The 23,719-nt window shown below is 39.9% G+C and overlaps 1 protein-coding gene across 1 annotated transcript in view; it reads right to left on the reverse strand.

Annotated features, from left to right (window-relative positions):
* Positions 1–18,528, reverse strand: part of LOC136428226 (uncharacterized) — an 87,865-nt gene extending 69,337 nt beyond the window's left edge. The window contains exons 1-8 of the mRNA XM_066417565.1: positions 18,474–18,528; positions 16,993–17,059; positions 14,962–15,204; positions 14,629–14,671; positions 14,025–14,232; positions 13,265–13,374; positions 11,097–11,221; positions 10,061–10,204 (exon numbers count right to left, since the gene is read on the reverse strand). Coding sequence (XP_066273662.1) covers positions 10,061–10,204; positions 11,097–11,221; positions 13,265–13,374; positions 14,025–14,232; positions 14,629–14,671; positions 14,962–15,204; positions 16,993–16,999 — 880 coding nt within the window. The 5' untranslated portion in view covers positions 17,000–17,059; positions 18,474–18,528. The remainder of the gene's footprint in view (positions 1–10,060; positions 10,205–11,096; positions 11,222–13,264; positions 13,375–14,024; positions 14,233–14,628; positions 14,672–14,961; positions 15,205–16,992; positions 17,060–18,473) is intronic.
* Positions 18,529–23,719: the final 5,191 nt, after the last annotated feature.

Consider the following 23,719-nt stretch of genomic DNA (forward strand, 5'->3'; position numbering starts at 1 on the left):
ATTTCTACATTACAAAGAAAAACACAACATAGATTGGGGACAAAAAGTAGAAAATACACTCATCTCTACACACAACTCAACTGTACAATTCAATTTCTCAACTACTTACATGTAGTCTCTATTTTTAGAAATAAAAAAGTAAACGTAATAGATAATAAAAAAAAATGTGTAAGGTGAATTTGATGATTTCAAACATTTTACAATTTTTCATCTGTTCTAAGACACTTTGACTCTTTGTGTCATATTAAGGAAAATAAAAATCAATGTAATTGCCAGCCCACTCTAGACAAATTAATGATTAATTCTTTTACAAGTCCTAGCTAGTGGAAGTGCAATGCAGATTCTCGATGGCTCCCGTATTTAGCCAAGCACATTGGGACAAAAAACCCTACCACAAACACTTCTCGACAAATGTGTTGGGTTATTTTACGTGCAGAGGTTTGTGCTAACGCCTGAAGCTCCCTCATACACGGGGCTGCCGGCTTTACATCACCATCCGAAATGATGAATCAAGCTGCATAACTGTACTGAAAAGTGGGAATACTTGGAAAGTTATTGAAGCCAGGTTAAAGGTAAAGAAAGATAAAGGTAGTCCCATAGCCTTTTTGAGGCTGTCTATAGGGGCAGTGGGTTGTTAATCCACCGCATCTTGTGCACAGTATTGGAAGGCAGAACCCAATCTCTCTCCTTCCACTGCTTTTACCTAACCCAACTGAAGGCAGGTACCCATTTTTACACCTGGGTGGCGCGAGGAAAATTGTGTATAGAACCTTTCCCAAGGACACGAGGTCTAGTCAGGAGTGCCAGGTATCAAACCTGTGGCCTCAATCTTGTGTCCGCTAGCCTAGCCCCTCCGCTATTCAAAGCTACTCGAGCAGGACGTGTAGATGAAAATATCTTTGCACAGATCGCAACTGTCAGCTATCCTTCCATCCTTAGTTGTGAGGAGCATCAGAAGAACCCTAGAGGTCACCAGGGCAATCCATTGTGAAACCAGGTTAACCACAAACTGCTTCAAGATTCTTATCACCTTTACAAACCTACTCAATCACATGAGAAGAGAACTACACTGTAGACTGAATGGACAACACCGCATGTCAGCATGACTTCCATCGGGTTCATTAAAGGCTCTGGGCAAGCTTTAACCTTGTGATGTTCTTGTGGATAAACCTGGTATCTCCCACACAGATCATCAAAGTGTTCTTGACCAAAGGGATGTGATGGTAGTCATTACAGTGCACACCAACCACATGCAAGTCCCACATCACTTCTCTTTGTATACCACCCTCTCTTACTATACTATCCCCTTTCTTCCAATCGAAGGATCACAAAGAAAAATCATAATCTTTTCATCCTAAAGCCCTGTGACAAAAGATCAGATCTCTATTTAACAACTAGAGAGCTCTCGTCAATCTTAATACAGTCACTTTATCACCGGTAATACTTTCTCTATCAAACGCAGTGTGGGGCAGCTATCAACTCAAAACCCACACAATTGCACATTTTACGGCCATCATCCTTTGGATATTGATCAAAAGTATTGCTTTGAAGACCATCACACAACCTGATGTGCGGCATCAACAGGCGACATCAAGGCTCATGCAACCCATTCAGAGATCAATGTGCAATTTAACCTTCTAATGCCTTACAGATAGCAATCCACAGCAGGGCAAAGGGTTCACTTTGAGTCATGTGGATGGGTATCACATTGTGAGTTACACTACCCAATCACATGCTTTACTTACCTATGCATACCTTTACGAGGGATATAACGAAAAAAATTATTCTTGACTCTGTTCTCAAAACTTCATTTGCATAACCAAGAAATAATGGAAACTGTACTGTAGGGATAATCAGAAAAAGCTATCCTAAACCGACCAATACCAAACTCAAGCTTTTAGTACATACCAACATTTAACATTCTAGTATTTCTACCTGCGTTGGGCTCACTCAAATGTATGCATACCTTATTGCTCAGAAAGAAGTTTAATGATCAAGTATAGTTTGTCCATCTATATAGGCGTAAGCAAAGTACAGTGTATGTCGTAAAGTCTGGAGCGAAAGCATGCTGATAACATCAGAAAGTCATCAATAATCTTAACTTCATGCTTGCCATGAGTACTTCTAAGCTACAGTTGGAATCAAATTTCAAAGCTAGAATTGGCCTGAACTTTTGTATCAAAGCCAGCGGTACCAGGCCTTGCATGATTGCATTGATACCTGAAAGATGTCATCAACAAGACCATTGAAGATAACGTATCCCACCCAACTTTGTAATGTCCCCTTCTTTCAGCTCGGACTCCATCATGTCACATGTGGCTAGCCAGATTAGACAAGTGCCCATTACTAGCAGATGGTTCTTTTGAGTCTTCCTGTCACTGGTGATTACAACTGACTACCATCTCACTTAGGTGAAATGCACTTTCTTCTTAGGTCTCTGTGGCTGTGCCATTAGGAATAATTTGATGGGTCCAGGCTTGGTTTTAAAAACATGATGTCGGTTCAGTTCACAGTGCCAACTTTGCTGATGTTCTAGATGTTCTCACACTGAGAACGAAGCATGGCGCTTTTTTTTTTGTTAGCTGGTAGTGAAATGCGGCTTTACTACAGCTCGCATATTTAGCCAAGCACACAGGGTCATCCCTACTCTTGATGTGTATATTGGGTTCTTTTACTAGATGTTCTAAACATTCTATAGGTTTCTGGAGGCCACAAAGGCTAGCAGTTGTTCTTAACCTTCATCCTACTAACATAGCTGTCTGGCACTAAACTTGTATTTGTTATGGGATTAGGCAGCAGGGAGAAGGTTAATGTAACAATATATAGCAACACCACAGCCTTGGCAGATGCCTTCCCTCTGTCTGACTGTTTCTTATAGTTAAAAGATAATCTATTGCACCGAAGGCTTAAGTCTTTAGAATTATGTCTATCCAAAGATTGCATTTAGTTCATTCTGTACTTCCAATGCAAAACTCACATCTAGCCCTCGACCTTTACATGTAACTGCTTTTCATAAAATTCACTTAAACAGCAGCCTCCCTACCTATTAACGGGTGCACTTAGGGACCAAGCTTGTTAGACAAAGCTTAGGGGCCTATGGAAAATCCACTTAGCAGTAGTCTCTTTTCTTGGCATGCTAGAACTGTCGATATATCCTTTATATCTGTCTATGACCACTGCTTTCCAAGTGTTGAAAGATGTACAGTAACAGTTAAGTTATCCTCTTCTTAAGTCACGGAAGGAAGAGAGAATCAGATGCATGAATTGCTAAATACCAGACAGCACAGATGACTCTAACCAACACATACAGTGTAGGTACAGGTAAGCATCCTTATCACAAAATGGTAAACCATGACCAGGGTTACTTCTCTATCTAAAAAACACTGCTCGGCCACTACAATATTTCTGCAATTTCATGATAAAACTTAATTGCAAAACAATTATACAAGGTAAAACGTATGAAATCTTAATATTCTACATAACAACAACCATTCTATAAGACTAATCTAACTTACAAAAAGACTATGCAGAATGGTATGAGAATGTGCTTTTACAATAACTATTAGTGAGAATTTGTAACTTTTCATACAAATTTATAGGTAAAGGAAACCTGAAAACTTTCCTTGGAAACGGGTTGACCTAGATTTTGTCCTTTATTAATAGGGTTTTCTCAATGTACATGGCGATTAAGGCTGACCTCGTTAAGCTATCAGCATTGTTGTATGTAAAGTGTTTTGGGTGTTCCTTCTCCCCCAGATACTGCCACAGGTAACCATCAATTGATTGCTTGTGACCGATCAGTATGTATAATTCAATATGCAATAAGCAATGAGTAATGATGATGTCATAGAGAATCAAGGAAAGTTTCAATATCAGGACCTGAAGCATTGATTAGGAAACCTGAATGGATTCACCTGTCTACTCTGGGTAGTGTTTGAAGTCAGATACTAAATACATTCTACATTTATTTCAAATCAAACTTTCCATTACCATTTAACATTCATTTACTTATACAAATGTATTGATTGAAATCATACTATTAGGATCAAAATCATACTGCAGAAGTTGAAGATTTCTCCCTTTTAGAAGCTGTGACCACTGAGACCAAATATTTAGTACGTTTTGTATGCTTTGCTACATATTTTAAATGACACTTTTACATCGTACATCATATTCCAATTATAAAATGAAGGGTCACACAAATCCAATTTTGGTTGCTCAACGGTTCCTCAGCAATTGCCTCCAATGGAAAAAGGGCCTCACAAGTATTCAAAAAGTATTCTTAATTCCTATATAAAGGAATGAATGACTTTTCCAGAAAATCATAATCAATTTTAATGCCTTAAGTATTAGAGTGCCATCTACAAAGTACCAATATTAAAAAATGTATACGGAGGAAGATCCTAATGTGTAAATGACTTACCTGATAGCCAGGAAAATATTTTCATATTTTGAGCATGGACAAATCCTATAATAATTTTAATATATGATTCCTATGTTTAGTGTTTAATACAACAAGGATAGCCTTTTAAATCAAATATGCTGGCAAACAAAATTCGATCTTAAAAAGTCACCTGATGATATTATAACAAATGACCTAAAGTCAAATTCATATTGTTTGAAAAAAATGTCACTGTAATTTGGGTATTTTAATGCCATTAAACTTAATTATGGGCCTCTAAAGGGAATGGCAGATCCCCATAAAAGATTTCTCAGTCATTTAACAAATCTTAAAATATGCCTATCTACCATATTCCAACTTTTCAGTTTTCTGCTACTCAATGACAGGCATTTTTGAATATTTGAATTTGAACAATATTGATAACTATTCATCATAGTGTATGCTAAGAGTAATGTTGGGTTTGCAGACCTTTCTTCCAGCCATTTTTCATCCAGTAAACGGTTGGTTCTATAGCTAAGGCTGCTTTTGAAGAATACAGATTTTGCGTTACCTAACTTCGAAATGACTCCACAGGGTAGGAGGGTAAGTAGCAATAAAAGACAGGTGCACATAAAGGGATCCATCTTAAACCCACTCATAGCAGAAAGGTCACAATCCAGGTCTTCTGTTTCCATAAAACACATCTACATTTGGTGGGAAGTACCATTGTGAACTTACGCAAGGTGATCTGTACTAATAACTACAACATGTTAACTGAAGACTCAAGTAAACCTGCAAAAAGAAAACGGATTGGTATTTATTTCTCAGTTTCAACCTTCCCAATACCTTTGTTTCCTTGCAGCCGTACTAATGGCTATTAGTAGTATTACAGTCACAGTTAGTCTACCATGTATTTCTTTGAGGAAATGAAATAGTAATTCTTTATCCCCGCTTCTTACAATATGCTGTTTTGATAATAGTTTTCATATTTTCTATACTATAGTTTTCTTTGATTTCTTACAAAGTTCCCTTAAAGTTTTCAAGGTTTTAAATTCCTTTCATTTCCAGATCTGACGATCTTGCATTCTTCTATCCAATTGACCGTACCAACATGCTTAGCAGTATTGTAACACTATGACATACGTTTTCTGGGACAAAGGCACTGCTTTTGAGTCTTGAACCTAAACAAAAATCTGGGGGGAATCAGAAATGTACCACCTTCCCAAATTGTAAATGATATTGCTACCTATAATTTTCATATTCTACACATTGTCATTATCCAGGAATTTCATAGCACTTGCATGTGCAGTGCCATAAAAATCTGTACACCTCTTAGATAAAATTACTTTTGGGAAGATTAAGGGCAATACTCCAGATAAGTTGGAAAATTCCCACAAGTTTCTATGATTCATAGACATTTGGACAAGCACTCAACAAATGCAATCGTAATGTTTTTACGGCACTGCAAAATCAAAATGGGAGAAAAATAATCAATAATTCTGACACCAGCTATCCTGAAAAGAGGGTAACTAGTGAAAAATAGTCAAACAACAGAATCGGGCAATTTGATTTACAGAGGTGAAGGGGTCACTACCATAGGTCAACGAGAGGTCATCCCCTGACCTAATGGTTCTGGGAAGTTCCTCTATGTACGTGACTGTCATCCCGAATGTACGTAATAACCAACACAAAGCCACTTATTACATGAAAAATGGCCGGTCCCCTGGCAGAGGCAGTAAGCTGGGTTATTGCTGACTCAGCGGCCCTAATGAAGAGGGAAACCAGGGGTCGTGGGTAATGGTGCGGACTTGCAGGACTGCCGCCATTAGAGTCCCGCATGGAGACCAAACATGGGTCAACTGTGTACATATGCAAAGGTCAGTTGTAAAGGTCAGCCCCGCATGATGTGATATAATACTCCTGGTCATAAAGATGTCTTCAGGAGCAGGGCTCTCGGAGGGGATGCTGGCCATTCTGATGGGGAAGGCAAGGGAGGAGGGGCATGGGATAAAAAAGGACCACAGACGACTATTGATTTACATCTTTTGACACTTCTGTTGGCCATTATATATCTAGAGTAACTGCAGATTGCTGTAAATCTTGAAATAGTCTCAATATTTCTAATTTTGTAATTCATAATTTATTTTCGCATCATAGTCTTGAATTCATTAATACATAGCAAAAATCTGAATACCATCAACCACATACATCACATCATTTGAATGTTAGGCTGCAGTTCAAATCAGATTAATTTATATGCAGATTTCTGCTTTGACGTCCATCAGAATTAATTCATATCATACCAGCAGGTAGGTCTGTGGTGAGGATGAACTTTGGCAGCTGGTCAAGTGAATGGTGACTTCCAGACCATACAGAACAGGAAGTGCAGAGGAAACAGTATGTTTCCCGTCAGAGGAAGGACAAATATAACACATCGGGGCAAGGATCAGGGCAAGGCTTTGACAGTGACCTTTATGGAAAGGTTACAATTAACAGTTGTTATGCAATATAGTCTATACACCATTTCTGAATTGTTTATACCATAAGTCTGGCAGTGGAGGTGTAGATGTAAACTTTAATAAAGGAAGAAATTTACAAGTTCTTGAAACCTGCAGCAATGAAATGAAATGTAAGGTATGATATCATAGAATTGAAACAAATACAAACAGTTCACAGCCACTGTAATAATTGAAAATTCTCAATTTGAATTAAGGTATTTACCAAAAACTTGCAATCAATCATTCCAATGTTTGCAGCAACTTTCATACAAATGTACATACACCTCATCCCTGGCTCCTTCAACACTTTGAACTGCCAGAAAAGGATATATATTCAGCTTTCTTGTTTTTCCATGAACTTAAGAGTAATAATAACTTTATTGCAAGTTCATGCCCGAAGGCTAATTGCAGACAAACAAGTACATGGGAATACATGGGAATCAAAAATAGGTATCTAGGCTACTGTCAAAGTTCTAAGTTAACTAAGGTTGACTATGGTTGGGTTTGACTTCTTTTTTGAAGGCAGTGGAAAATGAAGAGACCCACGTTTTTCATCGTAAGTGGGTTTGTTGATTTTAGTAGTGATATGGATTTTTGTAAGCTATTCAAATGGTGAAAGCTAGGAGAATTAACGAAAGCTGTTTTATATAAATCGTTTCTTTCGGCCTCATATAGAGGGCATTGGCAAAGGAAATGTATTTCATTTTCCACTGCGTTCATTGTACAAAACTTACACATTCTCTCGTGAGCGGGCAGCTTTTTATATCTACCCTTTTCTATTTCTAGTGGATGTGCACTTATTCGTATCTTACACACAGCTGACCGTTGTTCAAAATCTTTGTTGGAAAGATATTTTTCCATTGAGTATTCTGTTTTAACATTCCTATAAAATCTTAACTTACTGTCATCGATAGATAATTTATAAAGAAAACTTTGAATGTAAATGTCGGTCAGCATACATAAATGTAAATGTTCTCATATCTTCTGAAGTCAGTCCAAACTTTTCACAACCCTGATAGTACTATAATTAGCCAAAGGTCTCCTCATCAGACAGCGATAAAGTATGGCCCTATTTAGGCATTCCCTCCCCCCACAGAACATCATTAACGGAATGTCTATGGGGGTATTGATCAACCTGGTGGTGTTGAACACCCAATACGCCATAATTGAACACCTAATATCCTGTGGCCAATTGCCCGTGACTGGACGGTAAATCAATCATGGTGGGATACGGGCTTGATCTTTTAGTCAGGACCGGTATGGGGTATGGGAAGTTCTGACCAATCTGTGGGCCTGTATTTGTGGTACTACTCTCTAAGCAGAAGTTACACTCCAACTTTGGATGCATTTTTGTCTGGCTTTCTATTTTGTTACGTTTTCTTTATGTCGCCAAGCCAAATAGAAAGCCTGACAAAAACGCCTGAAAAAAGTCAACAACTATAGCCAGAGCCTAACCTGTGCTTGGAGAGTAGTGGTACCTCAACTGAGTTGTTTAAAGAGGAAGAACACACTCAGACTTTAAAGGATAACTTCTATACAATGTTGCATATCAGTTTAAATGCCATAGTAAACTATCAGTGTGAAAAGCTGTCAAATTTATGAATGTGCAAGTATACACATACAAATATAATCTTCATATATTGTTTTAACCTTGTTCTGGGATGTCACCATGTTCGTAATGATAGATTTAGATTTCCAACTTGACATACTTGACACTTCCAATATTTAGGTTGAATAAATTCATGAACACTTCTTTGTACATCACATTCCATCAGACCTACCCCTCTGAAGCCTTGGCACACTTTCCAGATGTACTCAGGTTGTGGCATTCTACATTGTTAGTCTATCACTATCTGGAAAGCCCCATCGACTAGGAACAGCTAATTACCTAACAAAACAAAATTAGACTATCTCTTTCTTAATGACCTATAAATGACCTATAAACTATGCCTAATTGCCCATAGCGAGGTAAGTGCCTAGTGGCAGTGATGAATCAAATACTGGTACTGTTTCTTTCAGGGAGAAAAGATCAGATCGATCAGGTAAAACCAAATGGCTAAGCATTAAACACGTGCATGTGTATGTATATAGAGTTGACAGCAACTTGTAAAGATGTAAAGAAACATGTACTGTAGTAAGTGGATTCAGGCAAGTCAAGAACATAGAAATTAATTCGAAGAGTTGATAAATGATTTCGTCTTTTAGAACAGTAAGGTATGTTTGGTTAGTAAAGAAGGGCAAATGGTGCTACATGTATATATATATGCCAGGGTAGAGATTGTGATCTAGCAGAATTGCTGATTCTACCAGTAGAGATCCTGATTGGAGTCTCTGTTGACAGAGACACCGATCAGGACCTTACGAATGTGTTAGGGTGGTCTCCCATTCATAAATCCTAAATCTCAAGTCATTATTGCCATTAATCTCCTGTGAAAGAATCGAAATTTAAAAGTTCTGATTTCAAATACTGATGAGCAGCTTTCAAGTTTAAAGCTTGGTAAAATCATTCTCTTTCATGCATTTGCACATGATGAATATACCCTGTAGACAACTTGTTCCCTCCACCAAGGCAACATGGAAACTTAAAATTCATGTCATGTTCACAATAATAATGATTGAAAACTTATTAATTCATTCATACCTTGCATGCATGCATAATCATCTTTCATTAGTGTTTCATATATGAGGTATTGTATGAGGGCTCTTATAGGGAATGTAGAATGTAACAAAGGCTAATGATTGCATTAATGGAGATAAATATTCACTCTTTACTAGCCTGGGACCCATCCAATTCTAGATCCAGTTGGCTCCTCTGATCGCATCTAAGAACACTATATAAGTTTCTTTGAGCTTGATTTGTCATAATTCATAGTTGGATGACACAGACGACCTTGTTGACCAACTCCCAACCACAGATGACTTTGCTTATGACTTACTCCCAACTACAGTCTGGAGAAGGTCTAGAGGCCATGGTTGGCTATGTGTGACAAGGGTCTTTTTGTTCATTGTTCAAAAGACAGTATTAACCGAACAATTCATAGTAATAACTCTGGGGCATGTGTATTGGTATACCAAATAGACTATCATCTACCCGATACTTAACACCTGGAGTATAATGAAATCTTTATTCTAAAGCAAAGGTATTGAAAAAACATAGCTAACACTTCAGAAACACTCTCACCTGTTAATGCCAGGCTGTGGGAGCTTCCCCCTGCAACCATGACGATATTAGCATGTGTGGTTTTCAGCTTGGTGGGAGCTAGAATGTCTCCTCTCCTGGTCCCGCAAGGCTTTCCATTTCCCCACACATATAAGTCCCCTGAACCTACAGCAACAAAAGACACAATAGGAAGGCAACAATCAACTCCAACTTGAACTTGACATAGTTTGTGCCTGTCTTTTTGTTCCCTCTATACTGACCAATAATGCTGGGATTCCCTTTCTATAGCTGCTAATAACACTTCCTCAAGAGAGGTTTTATTGCAAAGAATAATCTATGGTTTGCTATATATCACACCTAGCAGGTGTCAAAACATAATATCGCTCTGAAAATTAATTCTATTTTTTAATGGAACTGCAGTTTTTTATTTCGTTACTTTCCAACACCTGCAAATTTGACATGTTAGTAGACTAGGTAGTACAATGAAATATTGTGGTTACAAATAAATTCAATACAACAGCCACGGGCATTTGAATATGATGACTTGCAATCTGCGTTCTTAGGGCTTTTGTTCAGTCTAAAAACAATCTGAAAAATAAAAATTGAACATACATGTAAGCTTACAACAATCCCGGTATATAAGGATACAACTGTTATGAGGGATATAGAATCATTGCAATATTCTCAATTTGAAATATTGCAGTTGAATGTATGTCTCATATCTTTTAGAAGAATCATTTCCAATTCTATTTTCAGCCTCTGTGGAGATGAATACCCAAATATCCTACGCCCCACATGCAGGGAATACTAATGAAACACAGGGGGAATTTTCCATCTTTTTTTTCTTCTTTTGTCGAGGACATGACCTTTACTGCTAACCAACAGAACAGGCATGAAAAGCAAAACAAAGAAATCTGTGACAATGAAAATCATAACAAAAATCAAGATGAAAGATAACACAATTTTGACATCAATAACAGTATCATTTCTATCAGGGTGGTACGAATGACATGGTTTAAGAATGGGGAATTGCTGGGATGAAAATAAGATGACCCACCTGTGGCAGCCAAGCTGTGGTACGACCCACAGGCTATACAAGTCACACCTTCAAGGTCATCCAGCATCTTTGGGCAGATCGTGTCGCTCGGCTCCCCCGTCCCCAGCTGGCCGTTAGCATTGTTTCTGCACAAAACAAAAGCAGCCAGTGGGATACATAGGATGTCTACATTGTGAAGGAATCAGAACGTACATGTAGCTATGGTCTGAGGAGACATCTACCATGTGGGCCACCAGCTACCATCAGATGGAGAGGGTGCTAAGTTGGTACAAAGGTGGCTGCCGGTGCACATGTTCACAGCAATAGCCTGAGGTTCTTGTATCCAATATGATATCCTGTAGATGGTGGAAAACCACCAGTGTCCTTTGACTGGAAATCAGCTTCTCTTTCTCCCTTGTTACCTCAACAAAGGATAGTTCCTGGGTTCCTGGGTCAGCGGTCAAGGTCAGCTGCACATGTTGCACATGTCCACAATGGTCCAGCCTGGTGTACTTACTGTTCCCGTTTCATCCATGTAAAATGCAGCCTGCTGTGTCCATGTCACTACAAAGCTGCTCACAATTTAGTCCTCCAAACAACAACACAAATAAACATTATCCGCAACAGAGATCAAGGCAGGAACTCCACTGTCGATGCCATACATGTCCCCGAGATAGGAAGAGAAGCCCTCGACCTAAAAGCCCAGCAATCGTGGTGATTGCCAGAAACACACAGATGGGACCAGCAGCTATTGTGTAAGGTTCAAGTTGTTTACCGAAATTATACATGGAATCATGGGTAATTGTCACATCTTGTCGTGACAAGTTAGGCATTCACCTGTATCGGTGGCTCCCAGTGCATTGTTATCTCGCAGAACTGCCGTTTTGGCACATACGTGTGCAGCGTACAACAAGCAGATTAACGTCTGCACTTCATCTTATTGAGGACACTTTTACCCCATCAGAACAAAGTGTGGCATATACTCAATACCTGCTTTTCATTTTGAGACAACAACTAAAATGTGGAGACGTACGCATTCAGACAAGTGGCTGCTATGATCCATATCAAACAAAGCTCAGAAAACTACATGATGAAAATGTGGGGATTATTATTACCGATAATTTGTATTCTTCTCCCAATTTGGTAAACAACAACTGATTAGTATGCGACACATCAAGCCTTTCTGGGAAAGCAGCCTGGGGGAAGTTACCACCTACTAATGCAATTATTCCACTTTCCTCAAATGGTTGTTGATTGGTTTGTGAAGCCTCCTGGGCAACAGTCATAATACGTACTCATCTACACATTGCTAATATAGTTATAACGCGTGGCGCGTTGGATACACCCGATCCCTCGATCTCGGAAGTTAAGCAACGCGCGGTCCGGACAGTGCTTGGATGGGAGACCAACCAAGGACGTCCGGATTGCTGTAGCCTCACGAAGCTTTCCACGAAATCGTCTTCCGGGAGGGGCGTAAAACGGGGGTCCCGTGCTCGAGGAGGTGCCTCGAACACGTTAAACAGCCTCATTACCCTACACATTGGGTACCTGCCTGTGGCACTGGCTGCAAATACACCTGATATTATTATTATATTATTGTGCTACAGGGGGTGGGGAATGTAAGGGTGCAATGTCCTTTCATGATTGTTTCATGTCTACAAAACATTGTTTAACAAAACCCTATCTATTCTTCTCTTTGTTCTTGTACCAGGATAAGGCAGAGTGTGGGAAAGGTGATAGAGAAATATACAGTAAAAAATAGAATGAAAGAAAATACCGATCTATTTGTAATCTGTGCCTTTGCTGGTACATGTATCGGTCACATAAACTTATATGAGTCCTTCCGGTAAACAAGCATACGTAATATGACAGCAACTCTTCCTCTTTGTATAAATTCATCCCCAAAACATTGATTTCCAATCACAATAACACACTATACAGTCAGGCATGCTATGGGTAACATCCATCAAATCTATGTCAAAAGTTAGTCCACTACTTCCATTAGAAAACCTCTTACTCACAACAAAACATTTGGGAAGTTAAGTATTTTTTATTCTGTTGGATTGTAGCTGTATGCTGAAAGCTAATTTAGCAGTCACCAACCAAGCCTACAAACAATTCTATAGCTCCTCTTTGAGATGTCATAGTAGCTTATACATGTATATATAAAATTAATCAGTAAAACCTACCCGCAAGCAGCAACGCGTCCCTCCTGTGTGAGGAACAGGGTATGTCTGTCTCCACAGGCAACCTGCACCACTTTTCTGTGTACAAACATCTGCAGGAGAGTGGGCCGCAGCTGAAGGGAACAATGCAATGGTGTTCTGTATCATTAGAAAAGTTCATCTATGTTCTGTATGGTGTGTTTTAACTTTGAGATACAACAAAAGCAATGACAAGTCACTAATTTTTTGTAAGGTAACATCCTATTTTCAAAATAAACTCATGATAGCAGGAAGCGATAAAAACCTACAGCTTCTGACTTCAACATGGCAATCATTGACCTGTAGTGCACTTTCTGACAGTGTGACCATCTCTTCATACACTCTTTAATAATCATTTGAATTTCATAACCACAAGTCATTATCTCTGATTAACAGTTTGTAACAGCAATGGTTATTTCTCATGGCCCCCTGAATTTACTGATTACCTCTGTGAATGCCATTATGGAGCTCAGAGTTGCCAGAATTCCCCTGGTGACAATTGACAGACATTCCAGGTCATGAGGTCAATGGAAGAGCCTACAATATCAAGGGGAAGTATTGTTTTGGGTCTGTTTCTTTGTTTCTTTCTTTTGTTTTCGGCTACATATTCAGGAAGTGATCATTGGACATATTATGTTAATCAAAGCCTTATTTGCATAATCAATAAACTACAATTAAAGAAGACATATGAGTTTCCTGGAGATATGAGATCTTCAAACTCTTCTTGTATCTGCAGTAGACTCACCTGGTTCTCCTTGTAGTTTTGTATTCTGAAGTTGTATGCCAGCTGTGCATAGTAATTGTTGCCAAAGCTGTAGCAGTTGCCATTGGTTAACCAGGCAATAGAATGTCTGCTGCCACAGGTAACCCCTGCAACATCTGGAAGCTCCTGACTGTCCGTGAGATAGATTCTTGTTGGTCTGAGACGTGTCTCCTTGTCCCCACAGCCAAGCCTTACGGGCAAAAAATACCACAATGATCAATATCTACAAAGGCTGCTCAGTAAAGATTAGAACATCCTTGGTTATTTTTGTTAAGGTATATCCTTTGAGAACACATTAAGAATTGACTTGTTCTGATAGTTATTTATATACATGTCTCCCAAGTTCCTCAACTCTGCTCGTCTGTCACACAAATCCACTATGTACCTGTCATAATCTTGTGGGTGTAATTGAGGCATAAGAGAATACAAACTTAAACTCTGGTCAACTTAACATTTATGGCCCCTTGCCACCAATATGCCCTCCCCCCCTTGTGCTGGGTAATACAGGTGCCCCATATTCATAAATCAAAATCATGTCTTCCTTAGCTTCTCAAGACTGAACAGGTGACTGAGACATTATACTTACTGTCCACTGTGTCCATTTCCCCAAGCATAGACTTCATTTTCGACTGAAACAAAGGAAACACCACTGTCAGTCACAGTAAAGGTCATGAGCATATACATGTAGCAAAATGTATTTATAGCTGTAGTTATTAAGGTCTTTGCAAATTGAAAGGAAGCTGCTAGGGGTATAAAATTGAACTAATCATTTGTCTATGTTTGAGTTTGTTGATACATTTTCCAATTATACTGTTCACAATAAAACAATGCTGTTCAAAAACATAGAGACAATGCTTGAGAAAAAAATAACCTCTTTGGCAAAGGTGTCAAATACTACAATGCTGAAATGCATTTTTACCTGTTACAACAATAGAGTGACTTGCTCCACAAGCTAGCAGCTTTACTCTAGCTCCGTTCTTGGGGGGAAACTCTGCTACCAGCCCCTCTGTAGCAGCCACATCCCCCACCTTCCCTTGTCCAGTCTGTCCAAACTCCCCACAGCCCCACACCAGGAGACTGCCATCTTCTACAGATGGAGATTCACTACTCTTTGTCTGGTCGTCACCTCCATTTTCTTCTAGATCAGTTAAGTCCATAGATCCTGAAAAACAAGGCAGAGTGTTACAAACAGTCTGTGCAATGCAAAGAATCAATGTTTACAATGCACCTCTTTGTAGCTTAGATCCCAACAGTTTATTACAACTGTTACAGTAACATAAATATGTTTCTACAGATTTCAAAAACATAGGTGATCTAAAACTGTCAATTCCACTACCCTTATCTCTTAACAGCTTGGATGCCATCCTTCAATAAGCTACTGTCCATACACTTAAGGTTATAATAAATTTAAGACTGTAAGATATGAACTGTTACTGTTCATATGTTGTCATCTATCTACTGGTATAAAGAAAACATATATACAAGTAAGATGACTGACTTGGCTCGCATGCTTAACACACTACTGGAACTATATTGTCCAATGAAAAATGAGAAAAATGAGTTGACTCAGTGTGTAACGGTGACCTCACAATGGGGTTAGGCAAACGTGCTTTCACTCCCTTTCACAATGTTTACCCACAGTCGCCCACCTTAACAACTCACAGCAACACAGCTATGACCATGGGTATTGTACACTTCAATGGCTGTCTGACAAGCTTTACTTTGACAACTTTACAACATGTCTATTGGGGGCACATAGGACCGTTTCCAAAAGACAACTTTTGAAAGCTCGTCCCCACAAAAGTGGGCTCAACATGGATTTTGTATCGAGTGTTTGATCTTGTGCCTACAGCATTTCAATCCTTTCTGTATCTTGGCAACCCATTCTTTATAATGCACCCCCTAACAAGGTGGTACAACATTACACTAGGTTACCCATTGTCATATTCAAAATGGATGCAAAGTAGGCTACCAGCCAATAGCATTTTGAAAATGTACAATTTCTCCCAAATCATTTGAATAGAAGTCCATGATGACAATCACTATATAGATGTCGAGTTTAGCCAACAGTCTATTGGACAGTCCACAGGTTATAGTTATTGTTAGGGCTGTTTCTAGGTATCAACTGGCTTTGTTCTAGACCTAAGCCTGGAGTTGTTTGCCTAGAACAACACAGTAACAGTTATTCCTAAATAAAAGCAGAGATCCTAACTATTAAACTATACAATACACCAAACATGTGCTTAACAGAGTTTGACTTAATTAAAACATACTTGGATCACATTCTCATGCACAGGGTAACAAGGGTAGAAATTGGAATGATATAGTCTAGATTCCAATCTGGTTAGATTTGTGTCCACTACTGAAGTGGATGTAAACCTAAGCAGGTTGGCATCCAGGCTACATCCAGGCGTGTTGGTGATTATCATTAGACTAGTGAATTGCCATTATGAACCTACCTTTACCTCTACTTGGGCTGCATTTTTCAGAGAGATTTTTCCAAAGAAGAGGGTATTAGGCAAATTATATATAGACCTAAACTGTATGTGTAAAAGACTGACCTGCACCCAATGTGCATATATCAACTTGATTCTTATTTCTTCAAAAACTATCAAAAACAAGCTTGTCTACAAAATAACATGCAACTTTTGATCATGTCAGCAGAAGGATATGTAAACAGGATGTCAATTCATAAATTATAACCTGTTCTTTCACAGTTTGCAGGACATACCATATACAATGATACAACAGTATCTTGTTGGGCATAAATATCGAAATGTTGCAATATGACAGCATCTACTTGAATCTATACCTCCTTGCTATGGAAGGTTTATGGATTAGTATACATAGTTTGTATATACTAATATATTAGTACATATAGTTGGTATATACAAAGTACAAATAACTGAGAATACAATGTAGTAGAACATACAACAGGTAAAATATTTACCTTTCATCGGACAAGACTCATCTTCCACATATGCTGGATAAGGAGACAGCAGCACAGCAAGGCATCACTGTAAAGCACATGGGGTACACAATGAGACAAACCTTTATCAAAGACTAGATAAAGACTAGATAAAGTCAATACCATATAAATATCAGGGCAGAGATTGCGATCTGGCAGAATCGCCAATTCTACTGGTATCGATTGGACTCTTTGTTGACAGATTGCGATCAGGATGCTAGAAAATGTATTACTATTAGCATGGTCTGCCGTTTATGAACCCTAAGTTTCAAGTCAATCCATTGATCTTACACAAGTGACATGAATTTGGATGTTGCAAATGTCTTTTCACAGACTGCGATCAGGATCTCTACCGGTAGAATCGCTGATTGTAATAGCAGAGATCTGTTGACAGAGGCTTGCGATCTCCACCAGCAGGATTGGAGATTGCCAGATTGCAATCCCTGACAAAATACTGTAATAAAACTATGTTCATATGTGTCAACAGTCTTGCAGTCTTGAGATCAAACTGCCGTAATACTTATACCTTTTACACATATATACTATGGGGTATAAAGATTTATAGGTAGATAGACTTGCTGCAACACACTTTTACATGTATCGTGCAGACCAACCTAACTTCAAGTTTAAATCCAAAGGTAGCCCTTTAAATCCTGACGATACCACTGTTCCAGGCTGAAAACATTCTCACCGGAAAACACAGTTCAAGTGACTCCTGTCAACCCAAATGACTTGTTCTACAAAGCTTCACAGAGCCAAGCCACAGCTGTGACAATAACAGCCTTGTTCTGATCACCACTTCAACAATGAATAGAAAATAGAAACAGGTGTGCAGTAGGTCCTTAGGTCTACTTGTAGTCATGATGAATCATGAACAATGCACACTTCAGGTGATAAACATAGGGACTCCTTCAGTTAAAGGTGTGTACTGTAAGCTTTGCACAAATAAATACAACTCATTGCCACTGTCGGAACAAGATCACGAAGAAGCGATTTTAAAACCCCATAATTTATTCAAAGCGTTGCTACTTGCTTAGTAGTGATGACTCCTCAACTTTGCAAAAACAGTCTCTTTCGATTGAGAAGGTTGCATGTTGACAATCAATATCTGCCAAACTATGCAAACTGCATGAGCGAAGCCAATGACTGCCTGGAATAAACTACATCTGCAGTACAAACGACGTCTCCATAAGAACGTCAGACACAAACACCACGAGTAAGAAATTCAAAACAATGCCGCCATTTTTTCTTGCATAAATTTACAGCGGGTGCCATGACAGACGACAAAAACAAGTCCACCCATGACGCGGCATAAAACTTTTTACATACACTTTAACGTCATCAAATGTACAATAACGGGTGTTGAGAACTACCACCTGCTTCTAAGTCTGTGATTACGCTAGAATAACTGCTACATAGTCGTGAGAATGTGCGGAAAATATGATCTTTGATGTGCGACCTACCGTCTGAATTAAATAGGGCAAAGATGGCGCGGTTTGATAGCAACGCAACGTAGAGTTGCCACTGCGAAAGTCGAACAAAACGAACAATGTAAAATTGCTTTGGTTCTTCTTTTTTTAAGGTACAAAATAAGTAATTTTCTATACCAAAGATTGATTTATCCGTGTAAAGTGAACTATTAGGCTATGATTATCATGGCTAAATGTATTTTTCTCAACACGTTCCTATGTTGTCAGAAACCAAAGTTAGGAACATTTCATTCTTACTCTGACCCATGGCATGGGGTACGTATTTTTTCAGAAGGAAAAGTTGCAAATATCTCTGATGTAAGCACTCCAATCAAGGCTTTTGCGCAACTTCTGGGTCATAAATATCAAATAATATGCATAACAATCGAAAGATATGTTTGATTTTGATCAACATAGCTTGTGATGATTTTGGAGTGCATGCCCCCCCCCCTTATGTGTGGTATGGCCGTCTGAACAGACGGTAACTTTGATCTCCGACTGAGATGATTAGATTACTAGTACATGTACTGTATTACTGAGATCCCGTGGCTGATGTTACTCCATCCACGGTTCTGTACCCAACTGTTTTCAAGCGGATGACTTTCAAAACGCTACAATCAATCTCAATTTTGATTTGGTCTCAGACTATTTTGCGCGACTGAGTGGGTCGATTGTGCATTATGTCGATTGTGCATTATATCGATTGTGCATTATGCATTATTCCTTAAAAAGTCTTATTTCAATAGATAAAAAGTTACTTTTATACAATTTCTTTTTTGTGAATCGTAGGTATTTTGATCTCTCTTGACATTTGACTAAATATTATTGGTTATATCATGAATGAGTGAGTGAGTGAGTGAGTGAGTGAGTGAGTGAGTGAGTGAGTGAGTGAATAGGTCCATGCGTGCGTACGTGACCGAATTAATGAATGAGGAGTGCGTGAATAAATGGCTAGAATAGATACAAATGTATAACGTTACATATTTTCATTCTTAAGAAGTTAGGTTGAAAACGCGGATTTTGTGAATGGAATATACTCATAATGATAACTAAAGTTATTGAGAAAGGTTGTGATCGACAACATTTTGAATTTCACCTCTTCCACGTATGTTGAATGGCATGATAAAATCCAAGCAGATGTAGGGAGGGAATATCGCAAAGTCCTCTGGTGTCCACTTTTCTGAGGCAATTGGAAGTGTTATTGTTGTTCAACTTGTAATGCCTGATAGTACATGAGTCTGTAAGTTTCCTTGCTGTTTCAGCTGCAGTAGCAGGGTATATTCTTACAGGGAGGGATTGCTAGTCATTTCACTTTAACGTGCTCGAGGCACCTCCTCGGTCACGAGACTCCCATTTTACGTCCCTTCCGAAAGACGGGTGCAGCCCCAAGCGATATGACCTTCCCCCGGCCCAGAACTTGGACCGGGGTCTCCCTGTTACCAACTAATTTGAACCAGGATCTCAGCTGCAAGGCTGCTACCAGTTGAGCTACAGGAACATTCCAAATGGGAAGGGTTTCTCATAAGGAAAACGGGACAAACATAAGACCCCCACCCCCGGCACACACACACACACAAGCGCGTACACACAATATCTACTTGAAGATTATGCCATTATATTACAGACTACGCAATGTGGTTTGGGGATAATGTGTACAGTAGCCAGGGGTTTAGCCGCAACGTAAAGACGGAAGTGGTCTCCCCGGGAAATGACGATACATGTCTGACGATATTTGTCATCATTCTATCGAACGATCCTGATGGCACAACCTCCCCGGTATCACAATCTTATCTACATCCAAATTGACCATTATGCGATGTCAAAGGTGACTCCCTCGGGGAAACAAGTGACTGCCCCCGTTTGCTAGTCAATCATAGGTTAATTTCAAGCCATCGTCGATCATGTGGGATGGGACTCCGATGTCACACGTGTAGCGCTCAATGTCACCTCAGTTGGGGGTTAATGTCACCCAAGGGAAAGCCATGTTGCCCTCAAGGTCCTTTCCTATAGCCCTGGGGATCTGGAGGATCTGGCATGCATATTTTAGCAGCATGAGACTCGCTCCAGATGGCGGGAAAAACAAGACAGTCTCCATTCTGTGACAGACAGGTCACGGCTAACTAGATCCTACATCCTGCACCTTTGACATCACAGGCGTACCGAACTGTTACGCGTGGTTAAATCTGACTTAGTCAATCGCGTCACCTCTGCTGAATGATCATGCACTATTGTAGTTATTCTGTATACAAAACGCTCTGGAGAATGGAGGGAATTACTTGCGTGGGGAGGGGCGTTAGATCTATAGAAAGGATGTGCAAGAAAACCGTGCAATGTCCACGCGGAAATTTCGGTGACGTAATAGCTGTAATCTTGTCTTATCCTGCCTTGTCTTATGAGTGAATACATTGATGCTGTGACAAGATACAATGGAATGAATGGATTCTATCAAATGGGAGAAGACGATCCAGCTGCTGGGAAATGAGTAGCTAAGATACTGTACAAAGCCAAGCCAAAGAAAATTTCCTCGATTTGAGGATCTAAAACTGGCAAGGCAACTTCGAAACCTCTGCATTTTCTCTGACTTTCCATCGGCTTTACTTTCAGCACCAAGGACAGACACCCCGCAGGAATGTTATTCTGCAACTTCCTGTAATGAAGGATGGTTGGATCTCGTTATGGATGAGTTACACAGGAAATTGTAGTCCGGTCCCGCTGTATCATGGTTTTCTAACCCAGAGCACGCAAAGCTTAGCCGAATTCCTGCGACTTCAGCGCCAGAAACAAGGACCAGAATGCTCAACATCTTGTTTGAAGGACCTACATAGCCTGGTATCAAAGCCTACTATAGCTACCGAGCCTCTTTCGTCCTCGTTCGCAAAAAGAGGAAAAATAGGACGAACGAAACTTGGCAGCTATAAATAAGAAGTTTGCATTCTAGGCTAGTCGGACCTGCAAGGCCTCTTCTGTATGAGCATTTTGCGTAAGACCATGGATAAATCACTATGCGCAACAAGCTGCTATTAGCAGCTTACATAGGGTTAAACTTACATGCATTTAGCCTTGCGTAATGACTCTTCTTTCTAATTCATGGTAAATTCTCTCTCTTGAATGGTATCGTTATCTTTGTAGCAGCTTGTATTTCCTTCTATTGCATGCCTTCTGGACGTGAGTTCTATCTTCGTGATTCTACTTCCCACTTACATCAACGTTATTGCTGTAACCTGTATTCCGCGTATGATGACTTCCCGACTTGGCTGGGCCTAGCCTGAATTCAATCAAGCCTCCTGTGACCGCTCGCCGCCCTGTAACGGCCTCGCAACCCAACTCCGCGGGGAGGGGAGAGAAACCCCCGGACAGCTGGAGTTTGCGTTATACAGACCAGGCTGGGCCAGGTAGCATCTAGTTGTAAGAGATCACTTCATCACGTGACACGTAGTTAAGGGATAGTTCCAAAGTTGCCATCATTATTCACTTGAAAAACTCGTCCTGAAAAATTTATGACGCACGTCTCGGCCGATTTGTAACAAGGGGTGCATTTTCGTATTTGTGGACGTCAGTTAGTTAGCCTTCTTCATTTCCTTATAATTTGTAGTATTTTATCCTCCATTTGTTCCAGGTAAGGAGTCCCAGAGGATGGCAGATCTGGATGTCCTCCTTACTTAAATGGTTAAAGCTAATGGACCTGCAAGCACACAAAATGTCAAATGGCGGGCTTAAGTGGCGCTCTATTGCCTTATTGGTCACTAACGTAAATTAATAGTAAGGCTAACGAAGGCTTGTTATGGAAGATGTCCATTCCGTGTTCCTCGGTGTCCATTAATGTCTGGGACTGACGATATCATGTTACTGAGTACAAGGAAACGGGAATTGCCAGGAGACTTCGTCTTTTGTGTCGATTCCAGCCTGAAATCGACTGGACGGCGGCCGTAATAGTATTACAAACGTCCGAACAAGACGGGGTCGACCTTGGTGGATCGGGGCGGGGAAGAGATATGGTCGGCCCGCCGCCCTACCGTGTCGTGACACCGGGTAATTCCTCGGTCCGGATCAGATTAAATGTTTCCGAGAGGGGATAATTGTGAGCAGATAGACGAAATTAGGTGACATTAGGATAGAGTACAGCTGACCTCGGGGTTGAAAGCTCACTGACATATTGAATAAGGTACTTATCCTGCCTACACGTAAGAGCCATTACTGTGTCAGCGTTATTACTGACTAAATAGGCCGGCCTGATCCCCAAAGGCCGCTGCTGAAATGATTTCAACGGTCGCTTGGTGCTCCAAGAACCCGCACAATCTATATAAATAAAATATAGGAGGGCAGGAATTGAATAAGCGAGGAAATTTCCGACACTCTTGAGTAGAAGACCACTGAATAAAAGACGCTATGGGATTTTGCGCTTCGGTAGTTTGTCATCATTTACTGGGAGAAAAAGTGAAATGAATTTAAAGGGTGGGATGGATAAAAGGCGGCTTATTGAATAAACGAACCACTCAAAATGTAACGGTTGTCGTCAAAGCACGCTTCAGAAATTCCACATACACTGTTAAAGGTTAATTTCATTTGTGGCGTTGGAATTGTAGATCGTGGATTGAGATGGACAGTGCTAGCTAGCTAGTTCTGAAGGGAACCATACAACCAAATCATGTGCCCCCCCCCCACCCACCCCCCCCCCCCTTGAAAAAGACGACGCATCACCAATACTGAACTCTCCAAGCAGAGGTTAGGCTCCGGTAGGTTTAGGGCGTGTTTTAATGCATTTTGTCGGGCATTCATTTTTATCATTTTTTTTTTCTTTTCGTCAAACGTTTTCGAGTAGCGTGTGTAACGTTATAATATCTTTCAAAGAGTGTTATAACAATCCAAATGTTTACGTCTTTAATATTCAGCATTTATGCAGTACTTATGACGTGCCGTTTTTTGGCGGGGGGGGGGGGGCACATGTCAATTGATTATGTCTCTGATCACAGGTATTTAGCATTTGTTCAGTAACCAACGTGTTGGTTACTTTATTCATTTACACCAGACACTACATGGCTATTTCCAGGTTGGAAAGAAACTGTAAGACACTAGCAACGCTAATCTTAAGAGCCAGTAGCAGTTAGTTATTTTGTGTGTTATCCAATTCTTACGTTGTCAAAAAGATGTCCGAGAGAGTATTAGAATTGATTTCTTTTTCTTCGAGTTTGAAGACGTAACCTTTACGCGAAAGTGGTCTTCGGTAGTTTGAGCTTCAACAG

Source organism: Branchiostoma lanceolatum, chromosome 2 (genome assembly GCF_035083965.1).
Source record: "Branchiostoma lanceolatum isolate klBraLanc5 chromosome 2, klBraLanc5.hap2, whole genome shotgun sequence".
Lineage (NCBI taxonomy): Eukaryota > Metazoa > Chordata > Leptocardii > Amphioxiformes > Branchiostomatidae > Branchiostoma > Branchiostoma lanceolatum.